General features: G+C 47.9%; 1 protein-coding gene across 6 annotated transcripts in view; it reads right to left on the bottom strand.

Annotated features, from left to right (window-relative positions):
* Positions 1 to 17134, bottom strand: part of PPFIBP2 (PTPRF interacting protein, binding protein 2 (liprin beta 2)) — a 158991-nt gene that overhangs the window by 31481 nt on the left and 110376 nt on the right. For 3 of the 6 annotated variants that reach the window (XM_010829275.1, XM_010829274.1, XM_010829276.1), the window contains 5 exons: positions 14579 to 14761; positions 11229 to 11321; positions 5972 to 6083; positions 2090 to 2151; positions 658 to 733 (listed from right to left, as the gene is read on the bottom strand). In XM_010829275.1, coding sequence (XP_010827577.1) covers positions 658 to 733; positions 2090 to 2151; positions 5972 to 6083; positions 11229 to 11321; positions 14579 to 14761 — 526 coding nt within the window. The remainder of the gene's footprint in view (positions 1 to 657; positions 734 to 2089; positions 2152 to 5971; positions 6084 to 11228; positions 11322 to 14578; positions 14762 to 17134) is intronic. The other 3 variants (XM_010829277.1, XM_010829278.1, XM_010829279.1) reach the window with 1 other exon arrangement.

The following is a 17134-nucleotide window of genomic DNA, read 5'->3' as shown; positions in this document are numbered from 1 at the left end:
CCCTCATAGCAGCCCTCTCCTGTGAAACAGCTGCTTTCTTGGGATCTGTAATGGGAGCCCGGGTCAACAGCGTGACCAACAAGGCAGCCATTGGGCATCTGCCCCAGGGTGCCCACACAACACGGATGCTGCCTGGGCAGCAAGTATGAAACACAAGCAGCTCTCCCTGCCCTGTGACTTCCTATGGGAACCCAAGCACCCAGAAACTCAAAGAAGGCTCCCCGAGTGTCCTGGCCACTGCTAGGGATGCTTTTAGACTCTCCAGGAGGTGGATAGGCTCTAATTCCCAGTGAGGGTACTAAATTGCCTTCGGATCCAGGTTTGGCTACACTCACTGCCTCTAAGAAGTATGCCAGGCAGATGCACAGATCTCCTGAGGGTGGGGATTCCCAGTGGTTCAAGTTGAAGGCTTTTTTCTCTTGATGGTCTGGAAAGTTTAGTCCCTGGAAGTACTGAACTGTCTGCCATTTGACAAAATTTCTGGAAATCAAGAGCTACCAGTTTCCCACCATCCAGGGCAGTCTAACCAGCTCCATCTTCCTGCAGAGCATTTTTCCAAATGAAAATGAAGACTCTTCTGGCAGGACTGCCCGGCATTTAACACAGTGGAGATGGAATACCTTGGGGAGAAGATGGTAAGCTCCCCGCTGCTCTTACCTTGGGTTGCCATCACGATCTCATTCACCCTTCGGTACTGGTTTAACAGCCCCGTAAGCTCCTCTATCCGACGGTCCTGTCACAGGGCAAAACAGATTACCATGTAAACAGCAACACTGGCACCTGAGGCGATTTCATGTGGGGCCCAGGCTACGTTCTGTGCACACAGAAAGGAAAAGCTGGGTGGAACCTCTAGAACACCTCAAAGGGAGACAGAGTGCCCAGGCCCTGGGTTCTCAGTGGTCTGCCTCCTTGGCCGTCGTAAACACTCCTGCTCTCCCTGAAGGCTATGAGTCCAATCTCTACTTATAAAACAACCCCCATTTGACACAGCCTTCGAACGTCTCAAACGTTTCCTGAAGCAAGAAACTGTCTCCCTACCCCCCTGATGTAGCCGCTGAAACCTGCCTCCTGACCCAAGTACTGTCCTCTATTTGCCGTTGCTTAGTCGCTCGGTCATGTCTGACTCTTTGCGACCCGATGGACTGTAGCCCTGCCAGGCTCCTTCTGTCCATGGGGTTGCCCAGGAAGAATACTAGAGTCAGTTGCCATTTCCTTCTCTAGTGTATCTTTCCAACTCAGGGACTGAACCCGGGCCTCCTGCTTGGCAGGTGACATTCTTTACCACTGAGCCACATGGGAAGCCCATTGTCCTCTGAAGCTACATGCCAAAAAAAAAAAAAAAAAGACTAAAATAAAGCTGTCATATTTATCTCAATACCTAAGGAGTCTGAGATTCCTTACATAACAGAGGAAATTTCCGGAGGGGATCAATTCTTCCCCAGCGAAGGCTGGGGACTTGGGACGACACACGAATTTCAGAGTTAGATAAACGTGGGTATGACCTTGGCTCTGCTATCTGCTGTTACCTGACCATTGGGCAACACTACTCAAGCACTTTGAATCTCGGTTTCCTGGTCTGTAAAATGCAGGGCTGTGATCCTTAGAGCTGACCTTTGTGCCAGATAGGTGCTCTGTAGTATGGAGGTGGCTATGTTACGATTGTACAGGGATTCAACGTGAAGAACAAAGAAGGCTGATGGGTCTGTCCCAGTTTTATGAAGGGTCTATCACCAGATCATGAACATGGGGGATTGATTGGTGGATGGCTCTAAAGTTTTGTTAGGAGTCTGAGCAACAGCTATGACATAGGCAGTAACCCCAGTGTATTTTTTTCCCCAAAACCAGCCTGAACAGACATGGCTTTACTCTGCCTTTGAGAGATTCCATTTAGGCAAAATTCCCAGGCATCAAAATCAAAAGCAGGTAACTGAGCTGAGTCTCCAGGAAGCAGAGGTGGATCTCCTGACACTTCCCTGAGTCAGTGTCCTGATAGGCACAGCCCTGCCCAAAGTATCAGAGACCAGAAGGAAGCAAACAGAACCAGGAAGGTCTGCAGGGAAAGGACAGGGCGGCTCAGTGGCCATCTTACCTTGTCTTCATTGGCAACAAGCAAAGTTTCCATCCCCATTTTCAGACGTTGAATTTCTTGGTCTAAAAGAATTTAAGTGTAGGAAGAATTATTTACATAAAATGCAAACAACTAGTTCTACCTGCTAAGATGCTACAACTTTCTGTGTGAATAAATTATACATCACTCCTTACTTCTTCAAAGAGCCCAGGATGGTGTCTGGCACACAGTCAGTCTCATTAAATATTTACTGGATAATTCAACAAATTAACCTGGTATTTTGTCTTCTCTTTATAGACACTTTTTTTGGGGGGAACAAAATGTCATTTACTCAAGGGTGTCGTAGAAGAACCCCCAAACTTTCTACAATTGATATCCCAGAAGAAAATTGACATTTATTCTTTATAACTTGAGTAAGCAGGTACTTGGGCTGCTAACCAGTTTCAGAGAGAATCAAAAATCACACAGTCCCATGGATTATACCAGAGGAGAATTTAAAACGGGAAGAAAGAGTCTCCAGCCAAAGAGAGACAGGGAAAGAATGATTACGTAAAAAGAGCCAGGTACCTGGCTCAATTAGGAAAGGCATAGTCAGAATTGACTAACAATGTTTAATTGGATCTATAAATATATTGAAACAAACTCTACAGTCAAGGAAAACAGTCTTAGTTCATCATAAACCTACAGAATTTCCCTATGGGCCCAGGGGTCTTTGTCAGTCTGTGGTAGATGACAGTTGTCCTTCTCCCACTCTGGACCCAACAGAGACTCTTTGGAATTCTTCACAAACTAGTCTGGAGAGCCAGGTCAAAGGACAAGGCGTAAATGGGCTGGGAGTCATTCCGCCAAACAGGTGGAGGTCTAGGAATTAGCTATTTCAAATCCTGAAAGATGATGCTGTGAAAGTGCTGCACTCAATATGCCAGCACATTTGGGAAACTCAGCAGTGGCCACAGGACTGGAAAAGGTCAGTTTTCATTCCAATCCCAAAGAAAGGCAATGCCAAAGAATGCTCAAACTACCACACAATTGCACTCATCTCACACGCTAGTAAAGTAATACTCAAAATTCTCCAAGCCAGGCTTCAGCAATATGTGAACCGTGAACTTCCAGATATTCAAGCTGGATTTAGAACAGGCAGAGGAACCAGAGATCAAACTGCCAACATCCACTGGATCATCAAAAAAGCAAGAGAGTTCCAGAAAAACATCTATTTCTGCTTTACTGACTATGCCAAAGCCTTTGACTGTGTGGATCCCAATAAACCGTGGAAAATTCTGAAAGAGATGGGAATACCAGACCACCTGACCTGCCTCTTGAGAAATCTGTATGCAGGTCAGGAAGCAACAGTTAGAACTGGACATGGAACAACAGACTGGTTCCAAATAGGAAAAGGAGTACATCAAGGCTGTATATTGTCACCCTGCTTATTTAACTTCTATGCAGAGTACATCATGAGAAACGCTGGGCTGGAAGAAGCACAAGCTGGAATCAAGATTGCCAGGAGAAATATCAATAACCTCAGATATGCAGATGACACCACCCTTATGGCAGAAAGTGAAGAGGAACTCAAAAGCCTCTTGAGCAAAGTGAAAGAGGAGAGTGAAAAAGTTGGCTTAAAGCTCCACATTCAGAAAACGAAGATCATGGCATCTGGTCGCATTACTTCATGGGAAATAAATGGGGAAACAGTGGCAGACTTTATTTTTTGGGTCTCCAAAATCACTGCAGATGGTGACTGCAGCCATGAAATTAAAAGACACTTATTCCTTGGAAGGAAAGTTATGACCAACCTAGAGAGCATATTAAAAAGCAGAGACATTACTTTGCCAACAAAGATCCGTCTAGTCAAGGCTATGGTTTTTCCAGTGGTCATGTATGGATGCGAGAGTTGGACTGTGAAGAAAGCTGAGTGCTGAAGAATTGATGCTTTTGAACTGTGGTGTTGGAGAAGACTCTTGAGAGTCCCTTGGACTGCAAGGAGATCCAACCAGTCCATTCTAAAGATCAGTCCTGGGTGTTCACTGGAAGGACTGATGCTAAAGCTGAAAGTCCAGTACTTTGGCCACCTCATGCGAAGAGCTGACTCATTGGAAAAGACTGATGCTGGGAAGGATTAGGGGCAGGAGGAGAAGGGGAGACAACAGAGCATGAGATGGCTGGATGGCATCACCAACTCGATGGACATGAGTTTGAGTAAACTCCAGGAGTTGGTGATGGACAGGGAGCCCTGGCGTGCTGCGATTCATGGGGTCGCAAAGAGTGGGATATGACTGAGTGACTGAACCGAACTGAGGAATTAGCACATAGTTTTTCCAAAACAAAGCCCCATACCCATCCCAAACTGGATCCTACAGAGAATAAGTATGTCAATGTAAGTAAAGTTCAGGAGACAAGGGGACAAAAGCACGAATGGGCACCCCATCTCCTCTGGATGTCTGCTATAGCCAACAAGAGCAGGAAGAATGGATTGACAGACTTTGTGTAAATAGACATAGGGATACATTTTTCAGAGGAAGGTATAGAGTGCTGCTTGGTGTCTTAGGCTCTTGGTGGTTTGTGGAGTGAAGGGTGGTAAGCTCCAGATGAAGACTGCAAATCTTGATGCTTTGGGCAGGGCCTAACCGGAACAAGGCTCTAAAGATCAGCTCCAAGAGGTACCCGAGGCAGGCCCTGGAAAGTGTGGTCTGTGGGGAGGCATAGGGTGCAGGGGGAAACCTGCCTGACCTGAAATCATGGCCTGGGGAGTTCTCTATCCAAATTTAGCATCATAGATAGTCTAGAGTATCTTAGGGGTCTGCATCCTCCACATTAGACCATGGGAGATAGATGACACACTCAATGGCTGGTGAAAACACTGAGAAAGGCTGGTGGAGGGATGAGCATATGTGTCACTATTTCCTTCTCCAGCCTAAGCCACTGTTTCAGGGCTGCATGGCTGCCCACCCCTGCCAGGGATCCAAGCTAAGTGGTGTTGAGGCCCGGAGGAGACTTAGTAGTGGAGCCAGTTCACAGGGCCACATGACCTTCTCCAGCAACACTCTGAAGCTTGAGGGCAAGAGAAGGTGGAAGGTGTGTGATCATTTTGTATGTAAGGCAAACAACTGCAAATATTAAATACACATTAATAAGAATATTTGAGGATTTAGCCTCTATTTTTAATCAGCAAGACTTGAACTCCCTAGGGACCATTCACTATCCTTTCATTTATTCAAAAAATATTCCTTGGCAGCTATGGGCTGAATGCTGTGTGAGGCTCTGTGGATATGCTCTCAGGTAAGACAGTCACAGTCCCTGCCACCAAGGAAGGATGACAGTCTATTCAAAGGGACTTTAAAAAACACAGCACTGGTTATAGTAAATGCTATGAGAGAAACAACAGGAATGATGATTCTGAGAAAAGTAGGGGCACCTAGTTGAGGTAGGATGGCCAGGTTAGGTCTTTCCGAGAGCTAACACTTAAGTTGAGATCCAAAGGACGAGAAATGATGGATTTGTTTCGTCACTCTGGCCCTTGAGTGTGTATCAGGCGGGGAACCATTCCATGACCAAATGAATTGCTAAAGCCTCTTCTGTGGCGATGACACAAAGACAAGTCCTTGCACTGAAGGGGAAGAGTAAACGCTCCAGAGGCAGAGGCCCAGAGAGCTCCAGTGGTGACGGCACATCTGAGCAAAGCCTCCAGAGGTGAGGCCTCGAACAGGGAAGAGTTCACGGCCATGGCTCAGCAAGAGAGCTGGGCTTTACAGACCCATGCATGCACACACGAACACACACACATGTATGTGCACACCGCATGCCTCCTCACACAGCTGTTCACATACCCAGAGACTCACAAGCCCACTTATAAGAGAGAACCCAGGCCGAGGGGCGACTGCACTCTGTCACGGCCGAGCCAGTTACCTTTTTCTGCGTGGTCACCGTGCAGAGCTGCTGACCTGGAGAGCTGGCTGTGCAGACGCTCAATTTCTGCATCCTTCAGGGCCACCTGCTCTTGCAGCTGGGCTACCTCAGCCTGGAAGAGAAAAAGGCATCCAACCAGCTCAGAGGGACCACCAGACCATAAGAAAGCAATTCCAGTCAGAGTCCAGAGCCCACGGGTCCTAGGACCCGTTAGGAAGTTAACAGGTCAGAGCAAAGTAGGAAGAGGCGAGCAGTGAGAGGTGTTTACCGCCCTCCCCACAAGGTGGCGCTCTGGGGAATAAACATGCTCTTCCTGGCCATTCTGGACACTGGCCCTCCCCTCTCCACTTCCCCACCCTGCTCTGACCATCCTAGCTGCTCTTTCTCCTGCTTCTTCCTCCCTGACTGGACTGAACTCTTTCCCTCCCCTGCCTTCTGTAGTCCACACACCACTGAGGCCTGAGGAGGTGCGAGTGTGTGTAATTGGAGGGCTGCCCTTGGTCCAAAGATGAATTCTCTTTCTGGACATGGTCTTCTTCCTCCCAAGATACGCCTGCGACAGCATGTATGTACACCACTGTAATAAGTACGTGCATCTTTCATTTTTCCACCCCATACAGGAAATACAGTGGAAAGCAAATCACCACAAGTAGATAATGCGTGAGCCGAGTTCCCTCCCTCAAACTCTCCCACCCTGAATGCACAGTCACTGCCTCAGCCCAACCTCAGGCACCGATGCTCCTTTCCTCAAATGTAATTACATACAAGCACTCAGGTATGCTGAGTGGACATACTTGTGTAAATCAAGCATGTGAGTACAACACAGGTGTGCACACATTCATATAGGCAGCTGCAGTGGGTGGTACCCAAATGTCTACCGAGTACAGCAGATTAAATTTCACACATAATAGGAGTGAGGTTGTTCCTGGGGCTTCCCAAGTGGCTCAGTGGGTAAAGAATCCGCCTGCAATGCAGGAGACGCAGGCAGACACGGGTTCAGTCCCCAGGTCAAGGAGATCCCCTGGAGGAGGACATGGCAACCCACTCCAATAATCTTGCCTGGAGAATCCCATGGACAGAGGAGCCTAGCAGTCTGCAGTCCATGGGGTCACAAAGAGTCGAATATGACCGAGCATGCAGGCACACATGAGGTTGTCCCTGCCTTTCATACTCATAAGAAAATCAGAACTGGGTGGGTGCCATCCTAAGAGATACACTGGCTTTGGAGTCAAACAAACTTGGATTCTCTCATTTCCTAGCTGGGTAAGTGGTTTAGCTTTTCTGAGTCTTGGTTCATCTACAAAGCCAGGAGCATAGCATTTAGCTCATGAGCTGTAGTGAGGAGTAAATATGATAGTAGTTACAAACAACTTAGCCTCATGCTCTGTAGGCAGTAAGGCCTCAATCAGTGCTACTTCTATTGTTGTTCTCATCCTATTCCTTCCCTTATGGATAGCTAGTTAGTTCTCTGAGCATCAAGCCAGACTAAGAAAGGGGGTGAGAACTGACTCCCAGCCAGACAACAGCACACATAGCAACAGCTTCTACTCTGAGCACCCCTCCCCCATGGTAGCCCAGTGGTGTCCCACCTTAATTCTGCAAGGTTATGGTATGGACTTGTCCTTTCATGAGGTCATCTTTGAACAACTCAAGTAACCAAATGAGCACTGGCCTGTTGGTGGCTCTTCCTGTGTTCAGTTTCAGGACACATGGATGGAGTGCACATTGCATTCTTACATCAACCCTCACTCAATCCTCACAGGAAACCAAGGGATGAAGAACTATCCCTGTACATCACTGGGGAGAAAGCAGGAGCAGTGAAGGATTCGACTGAGGATAGACAGATGAGAGCTGCTCTTATGGGGCTAGGGCACCCAGAGCCTTCCTCCAAGGGTCTGGACAAACCTTCCTTAATGTCCCCTAATTGGGACCAGGTAAAAACAAAGAGGTGGCAAGGAGTGGGTTTCCTTACCTGAAGTCCCTACAGAGCACTGTCCCTCTGCCTGGCTTCCACCCACAGAGTACGGAGAGCCGGGGCCAGATGTGCCAAACGGTTTGTGGAGACTTGCAGTTAGGTGGCAGCTTCTCACAGCTAACTCAGGGCCGTGGAGCCCATGGGCTTATAATTAATGGTGACAGTGGCTTCAGAAAACATTAGCATTGTCTGTGTGCATGCTGTCTCTCCAGTAGTGTCTGACTCTGTGCGACCCTATGGACTGCAGCCCACCAGGCTCCTCTGTCCATGGGATACTGCAGGCAAGAATACTGGAGTGGGTTGCCATGCCCTCCTCCAGGGGAATCTTCCTGACCCAGGGATTGAACCTGCATCTCTTACGTCTCCTGCATTGGCAAGTGAGTTCTTTATCACAAGCACCACCCAGGAAACCCCTTAGCCCTGAGACTCGATCCAAATGCCTCTCATTTCTATAGTGAAAAATGAAAGTATTAGCTCAGTCGTGTCCAACTCTTTGTGACCCCATGGACTGTAGCCTGCCAGGTTCCTCTGTCCATGGAGTTCTCCAGGAAGAATACTGGAGTGAGTAGCCATTCTCTCCCTTCTCCAGGGGATATTCCTGAACCAGGGAGTGAGCCTGGGGTCTCCTGCATTGCAGGCAGATTCTTCACTGTCTCATTTCTATAAGGGCCAGACTAATCTTGGAAGATAGTCTCTTAACGTTTCTTGCAACTTCTACACCCATTTCTCCCCTTCTTTGCAGATAGGGCGAAATCTAGTTTCTGCTAGGAATCCGCATACCTGATTCTTGTCTGCAGGCCTCACAGTGGACACCAGTGACGTCCAGGGGCCGATCTATCAAGGCAGAACCCAGGCTCTTCTCTCTGAGGCCTGCGTCCGGGTGAGGTCATTTATTTACAACTCTACAGACCAACTGGCTGGGTGCCCCTTCCTGTATGCCAATTTTCACAGAATAGGCCAGAAATGACAGGTGCTCTCTTATGCTCAGAGAGGTGTCTGTTCCAAAGCTGGGAAGTCTACAACAGCGCAGAGGCCCTGCATCTGACCATCAGAAAAAGTATGGTACTTCCATGGCCACTGAGACTGGAGTTGTGTGGCAAGAGGTTTGGGACAAAGTCATGCAGACCGGTGCCAAGCAGAGACGGGGTGCTCCATCTCCCTTAATTAAACCCAGGGACCAGGCCCTATAGCCACTGCACTGCCACATTTAGGGACTGAGAAGCTTTGCACAGAAAACTAAAGAACTTTAACAAACAAGACAGGTTTCAATCGCAGGAAATTAGGATGACGGAATGACACAGACCCAGATCAAAACCTCACCTTGGCCACTCTGAGCCTGTTTCCTCAGCAGAAAAATGAAGATAATAAATCAACCGACCTCGCTGGGTTACTTTATGGCCCAAATGAGAAAACGTGTGCAAAGGGCTTGACACATCCTGGCACAAAGAGGGGTTTCAGACCTGGTGGTTATTAAATAACCCTTAGTATCTCAAAGGTCTATGTGCCAAGGCAGAGCGCTTTGGTGATTTAAGAGCTACTTGGTTTTATAATAGAAGGCGGTGTGTATAACTTTAAAGGTTTCACCAAGACAGGACTTGCTTGAGTGGATCATAGTGATGGAAGGTTCCGAGATGTTAGAGAAACAGTGTTCCTAGAACTGGGGCCTGGGCCGCATAGAGCACACAAGGGGACACTTAGATAAAGACAGAGCAGGAAGAGAACAAGCAGATTCTCCAGCGCTACTGCTGAATAGCTATAAGATCTGGGGAAAGTTACCTAACTGCTCTGTGCCTCAGCTTCCTCATCAATAAAGTAGTTAAGAAAATTATTTACACTTATATATACATCAACATCGCATTCAGAGTTTTTTTTTAAACAATATGGTATAAAATTGTGAATAAATTATCAACACCAAAAATTAACAGAGAGACCCCCATCCTCCAAAAAAAGAGAAATGCCTGGAAGGAAATATTAATAGTGGTTATCTCCTGGGTGGTATACGAGTGATTTTTACTCCTTTAAATTTTTGTGATTTAAAACTTATATCTAATGATCATTATTGTTTTTATAATCACTTAAAGTTATAGAAAAATAAAGTATAAACTAGATGTTGGAAAAAAAAAAATTCTAAGATGAAAATGGGCTTCCCTGATAGCCAAGTTGGTAAAGAATCCTCCTGTAATGCAGGAGACCCCAGTTTGATCCCTGGGTTGGAAAGATCTGTTGGAGAAGGGATAGGCTCCCCACTCTAGTATTCTTGGACTTCCCTTGTGGTTCAGCTGGTAAAGAATCCACCCGCAGTGCGGGAGACCTGAGTTCGATACCTGGGTTGGGAAGATCCCCTGGAGAAGGGACAGGCTACCCTACCCATTTCCGTTATTCTGGCCTGGAGAATTCCATGGACTGTATAGCCCATGGGGTCGCCAAGAGTCGGACAGGACTGAGAGACTTTCGCTTAGCAATAAGATGAAAATGCCTACGGGACTACCTGGTGACGCCTGTGGGTGGCGCTGCAGAGCTCTTGGTGGAAAGGCAGGCGTGTGTGCACCCTAGGTAGCCCAGGCCAGTTCCTCAGGCAGGAAAAGTTGCTTCAGGTTTTAAGGTTTCCTTCCCTTAACCCCAGATCGTCCTTCCTCTGCTCCCAAGGAAGTCTAACTCTGTATTTTAATGTGAAATTTCCTATTGCTTAAGTGCAAGCTAATTTAAAGTTTTAAAATACAGTGTTCTGGCCAAGACAATAAATGTGTGGGTTGAATCCATTTCAACTAGTAGAGAAAATGAAAGAAGAAACAAAAGAGGGAAGGATAACACTTATTTTGCAAAAATAATATATCACTGGTATCCTTTAAACAGCAAGCTCCTCAGTTCAATAGAAATATGGTTTGGTTGGAAAAAAAAAAAAAGACAAGTACATATTTTTAGGAATTGCTAAAAATAAAGCATGCCTCTTTTTAGAAACTGATTACTACAGCAGAAGGACTGCTACATTTAAAACAATGCAGCCAAGATAATGTTGGCCTTCATCTAGCGCCTCAGCCTGGGGGTTGCTGTGGGACACAGAGACCGTGACTTCAGCAACTCATAATCTCGGGGGCTTTCTCCAGGGGAAGAGCCCTCCTGGATTAGATCCATCTGCTCACACAATCTGCACACTGTTACCTATGCATACAATGGGGTCAATTCACATTTCTCAAGCTAAGGCTACTGCACACCCCAGGCTCGGACACAGACCCTCCCCACGGGGCTCAAAGCCTCTCCATAAACAGCAGGACTGCCTCTTACCTTGGTGGCCTTCAGTTTCCATTCATACTGATTCCGTTCATTTTCCAACTCTTCCACCTTGATTTTGAGGTGCCGGAGCTCCTGAAGCAACTCCTAGACGAGTGAGCAAGACAGAGTTCTGATGGTTAAAGAGCAGGGTGTTGCCAGGATCTACAATCCTGCATAATAAGCACATGCACAGAGGATGACGCCAAGGCAGGAGCCACCACATCAGGCTCCGCACTGCGGCTGGCTCCGATCTTTAAAGATGGCCGGTCCTTGCTTCAGGAAGAGCTGTGTGCCTATTACAAAACAAAGGCCTGGAGTTTCAGACATAAGGAAGAGAACATTTTTTCTTTTAGAACCTGTTCCCTTCCACCTTTCTAGCATCTGCATTCCCTGTAGGGGGTACCCAAACCATGCACACACGTGTAAAGGACAGGAGAGGTAGGGTTTGGGAGCAAGAGAAACAGAGATGCAAAAAACAAACAAAAACAAGGCAGCTTCTTATAGACAAAGGGACAGGAACCGTGCTAAGTGGGAGCATCTCTCTGCCTGGGGAGTTGAGGAGCCTAAAGGGAGGGTCAGGGAGGAAGTGACAAGCCAGGAGGATAGAAATCAAACACTGCAAGGTCAAATGCTCAAGTGTGAAATGTAAAGGCTGGCCTGGGTGTTCTAGCTCTGAGGAGGGAGTTGGCTTGAAGAAAGGAGGAAGAGGGGAGGCATCTAGGGAGAGGGCAGACAGGAAGCATGAAGGCAGACAGCCTGTTGGGCTGGAGCAGAGGATGGGCAGCCTTCAGTGGGAATAACGTCAGGAGATAAGGTGGAACCTTACTGTAAAGGCTGTTGGATGAGAATATAAAGAATTCTGAAGCCATTCTTTAGATCGTATTATAGGAAGCCATTGAAGGTTGCTGAGTGGGAAGGTGACATTTAAACAACTTGCTGATGGTGGAGCTGGAAATCAGGCCTGTTATCTTCTGACCCCAGGGCCCCTGCTTTCTACAGTACCCCTTAGTACAGACACCACTGTCCCAAACCTAGGGTCCTTTAACAGACAAATGGTCCTGTTGACTGGTTTCATTCAGAAAAATTAGCATAAAAGTGATTACTTCCACAGACTTTCTGAACTCCAGACTCATGTAACTTTCCACTTAACATCTCCACATGGATGGCATCTGGGCCTCTTCCAACTGTCATGGCCCAAGTGGAACTCTCAGTTCCCGTTTTTAGATATCCTTGTCTCACTAAATGACATCTCCATCTTGTGTCAGAAACCCAGGATCCCTCCTTGGCATCTCTTTGGTCTTTCCCCCCAACATACGTAATCTACAGAGCCTTGTAAATTCTACCTTCAAGGAAACTGCCTGAGTCTCTTGTTTAACTCTAACCCCACTGTGGCTACTCTGATCTAGCAGTCAGTGCTGACAGCCTGGACAGTCTCTCTGCTGGCTGGTCCTTTGTCGTCTTGCCCTTCTTGAATCCCCTGGCCCCATGGCATCCAGGGGAACAATACGATTGAAGCACAAGTCTGATCTTGGCCTTCCCTGCTCTTCAAAGATCATGAAATTTAACCCGTGACCAACACAGCTGGGCCTGACCCTGCGCCCTGACTCTTGTATTACTAGCTCTCCCCAGGTCTACTCCAGCCACACCTGTACTTGTTAGTTCCATCTGACTTGGGCCCTTGCACCTGCAGCTCCCTCAGTCTGGAGTTGTCTGCCAGGTTAATCCCTGCCCATCCTTCAGACTGCCTTGAGCAAAGCTATCCCAACCTCCACACTTCCTCAGATCTCCCTTCTATACTCTTGTGGTATCTGTATCATCTTTTACATCATTTGCAATTAAACATTTACCGGTGTGACTGCTAGTGGCTAGTTATCCTCCTATATTGTGAACTCCATGAGCTTTGCTAACCTCTGGCACATAGTCAAGTATGCATTATTTCTTGATGAATGAACACATGCAACTCAAGCCATCTATTAACTGGCCTGGAGCTCTTTGCATTCTGAGACAATCCACTGGAAAGTGACATCGCTTCCACTTGAACTGTGTAGGTTTTACTAAGATTTTTTTTTTAACTAAAATTTTTTTTTTACTAAAAATCTTTACTAAGATTTTTTTTATAAATGAGGTGAACATTTGTTGCTGCCCTTAAAAAAAAACAGTCTTCCAAGCTAAGATTATTGCCTCCTTGATCTGCAACATTAGACTTTAAGGCCTGTTGTGACTTGTAGCAGATCCAAGATCATTTTCTGAGTCTAGCTGTGCTTGAGGAGGATTCCAAGCCTGCTGATGGCAGAACCCAAAGTGTGCAGGTTACTGCTGAGGAGCAGCCATTATGGGGACACCGAGCAGGACCATCTCCAGGCTTGGTGACCTCTGGGGCCCAGCCTCTTCCTTCTCAACTATTTGTTGCCCATCATAAGCTATTAGCACTGGTGCCCACTCTCATTTCTCTCACAAGTCTTTCTGGGGTGACCCGCTCTCCATGGGGCCAGCACCCTGTCAGAGCTCCCCTTTCCAAATCTGCACCTCATCTTGACTCTCATTTTCTTCCCCACCGAGCCCTGTCCTCTCATGCCCAAGTCAGAGTAGAGATTTTTCAACACGTCTCATAGTTGAATATAACATCACGGCAACTTCCTACAGACGTGGCTATCGTGACCTTGACCTTCCCGGTCCTCTTCAGTAGGGAGCATTGGAGGCACAGGATCATGGCTGTGCAGCTGCCATCACAAAACACTGGTGACACCAGTGTGAGGGGTCAAGTCTAGAATCCCAGTCAGATACACTCCACAGGCCCAGAGGTGGGGAGATCCCGCAAACGTGATCATGTGGGAGAATTTCCCCCAGAAACTGAGACGATGACAGTTGTCAAATATACGGAAACTTGTGTTCTATTTTCTCACTGGGGATAAATCCCTTTAAGTATAAACTTGAAAGGATTCTTTCATGATGCTATTTTTTTCTTAAATTAAAAAAAAAAAAAGAAATCACGTGAGACAAAACTTCATTTAATCTCCCAGCCCAGGAGGAAGAGCTGGTCAGACCTGGGACGGGAACTCCTGAAGCTTCCTTTTATACCAATGCCCCATCATTTGGGGCACCTGACACAGCTCACTCCCAGCCCTGAGGCAGATAAGTGCAGTCGCCAGTCAGAGGGCTGGCCTCTCCTGCTCAGATGCTGCTGGGGGAGTGTCACAGAGCTCAGCTCACGTCCCCCAAGGGGAGTCCCAAGCTCTGCCCAGAGGTGACTGCAGATCCATGTTAAGCTAGCGCACACGGTTCTGGTTAGGAGATACCCCGGTCCCTCCGCCATGAGACGCCCCACACACACATGCGCCCATATACTTAAGTGTGGTGCCTACAGGTGACCCCTCCCCGTGGGCACAGTCCTGGCCGCAGGGCTGGGGCCGGGCCGCACCGTCGCCGGCCGCCACCTCCTCAGGGTAGTCCCTACTGAGAGAGAGGCGCTCTTGCATCTGCCTGTGGATGTCCAGCTGCAGCCTACACATCTGCTCCTGCAGCTCACTGATCACATTCAGAACCGACTGTAGGAAGGAAGAGAGAGGAGAAAAAAGCACTCAGCGTCAGTCTGCACTCACACGCGGAACTCCCTGGGAAAGCAGAACAGAAGGACGGAAGTGTGCAGCAGGGCACCCGGGGGTCACTGTCCACGACCACCTGCTCTCTTCACAGGAACCAAAAGATGCAGTGTTTTCCCTCACCTGTCCCATCCGCAGGACTGTCTTGCAATTTGAACAACCCCCTCAGCAATGCCTTCGTGCCATACTGGGGGCCATCATTACCTGTCCGGGTCCAAGATGCAGAGTCCAGCAACAGCAGAGATGGGCATACATGTGGACACACCCCTTCTACACACACCAACTCCTTCCCCAAACATACCAACACCTGAGTACCAGAGACATACAGCACACATGTTCACAGGTCCCCAACCCTAAGCACTCCCTCACGCCCAACACCACACCTGACTCCTCTGAAGCCTCAAGAATATTTTGGCCTTTTATGTCAACTTCAGAAAAATACTGCAACTTTTAGAATTCATACCTACTTAGTTCTGAATCTCTTGGACTAGCAGCTCCACTGGGCTTTTCTTTATCTACTCCACAGACATTTAGTGCCATTCTTCAGGGACCCAAGGCCACAGTAAGCAGCGGCACTCATGGGTGAGTGAGGAGAAACACACAAATAAAAATCACAAATGGTTATAAGTGCTATGCCAGGAAGACGGCGGGGCTTTCAGAGAGTGGGGAGGGACTAATTCTGCCTGGGTCAGGTCAGAGATGGGACGAGTCTCAGTGATGTCAAGTAGGCACATTCTAGACCCCTCACCTGGGTGAGCGTAAAGGAGACGAGGAGTCAGGGACTGGGTGATATGGTAGATGACGGTACTGCTCACATCAACAAGATACCCTAGAGGCTGGGGAAGACTGTGGGCAGAGTGAAGGAGATGGCTGCCAATAGATCTAAACAGAGCCCAGGGTGGTCAGGGTGGCAGCCAATCACAGTGGTTAGCCCCTTTCTGCCCACCTTTACTGATGTTCTAAGCACCGTGCTGAGGGGTCTGCCCCCTGGTACCTGCCCAGGCATGCAACGTTTTCCATCCCCAGTAGAAATTGTGTTTTGTTTAAAAGGAAAAGCTCCTCCCTGCTAAACCTTGTTGGGTCCAGGTGGCAGCTTGGGGCTGAGAGGACACTGGGCTTGGGCCCTATGCCAGCCACTTCACTTGAACCTGGGGAGCTGAGGGGCAGGCATGGCTGTTGTAAGCGGGCCCCTGGCCTCCTGGCCACTCTGCCCTGGAGCCAGCACACCTAAATCAGCCTGGAGATGGCCCCACCCTGTCTTCACCCAGAATCAGCGTCAGAAGGTGGGCCGCCCTTGACTCAGCTGACTTTGGTAAACAGCTTGCATGGTGCCTGGCACACAGGAGCCTTCAATAAATGGGAGTTCACTTTCCCCCAGTGCTTCTCCTTTTGCCACCAAGTACTTGACCCGTAAGGAATGAAGGAGAGAAACTGGGAGAGCAATCAAAAACATCTCAAGGTCACAGGACATGGGGAAGACCTACGTGACATTGAGCACTGACAACTAAAGCCCAGGCATGCTTCCCATACTGGTCACTCTTCCAGAACCTTTAGTCTTTCCTAGTCACTGGCCCTGCCTGTCATCAGACCTGTTCTTCTCTCGCTTATGTAAGTTTCAAGAACTTTGCTGCCCTCACTCTTCTCTTGTTCCCTTCATTGGTATCTCTCTCAAGTGAGGGGTCTAGACCCACTGACCCTGATTTTCATCACCTCATCCCCACCTCCAGTCTCCAGGCAAATGAGCTGGAGCTCTGTCTCCACCACACAAGGGGTCAGTACCGGCCTCCTCGTCAGATCCACACGTGTTCTCTGTCCTCAAGCTGTGTGGCTCCCTCTGTTTACTCCTTACCTTCAGCAACTCTGAACTACTCAGGTTCTTCTGGCCTCTCTTTTACTCTTTTTCTGCCAACCTATCCATGACTCCAGCCTGTGGGTCTTCATGAATCCCAATGTCAACTGACTCGTTTAGTTTTTATTTGGCTTCCTGTCATCACAACTTCAAGTCCTTCTATTTCAGCATCCAAATTATGGACTAAAAATGCTCACCAGGCAGGAGGACTAAGAGCAGATGACATGACCCTCTACAAAAAAATCTTCCTAGCAGGAATCTTACGGCACTGTTCATTATCATTTGGGTACCAATAAGATGCTTGCTCCTTGGAAGAAAAGTTATGACCAACCTAGATAGCTTATTAAAAAGCAGAGGCATTACTTTGCCAACAAAGCTCCGTCTAGTCAAAGCTATGGTTTCTCCAGTAGTCATGTATGGATGTGAGAGTTGGAAAGCTGAGCACCGAAGAATTGATGCTTTTGAACTGT

This window comes from Bison bison, unplaced genomic scaffold, assembly GCF_000754665.1.
Source record: "Bison bison bison isolate TAMUID 2011002044 unplaced genomic scaffold, Bison_UMD1.0 scf7180017864503, whole genome shotgun sequence".
NCBI lineage: Eukaryota > Metazoa > Chordata > Mammalia > Artiodactyla > Bovidae > Bison > Bison bison.
The sequence above is the reverse complement of the archived record's forward strand: the minus strand, read 5'-3'. Positions and strand labels throughout refer to the sequence as shown.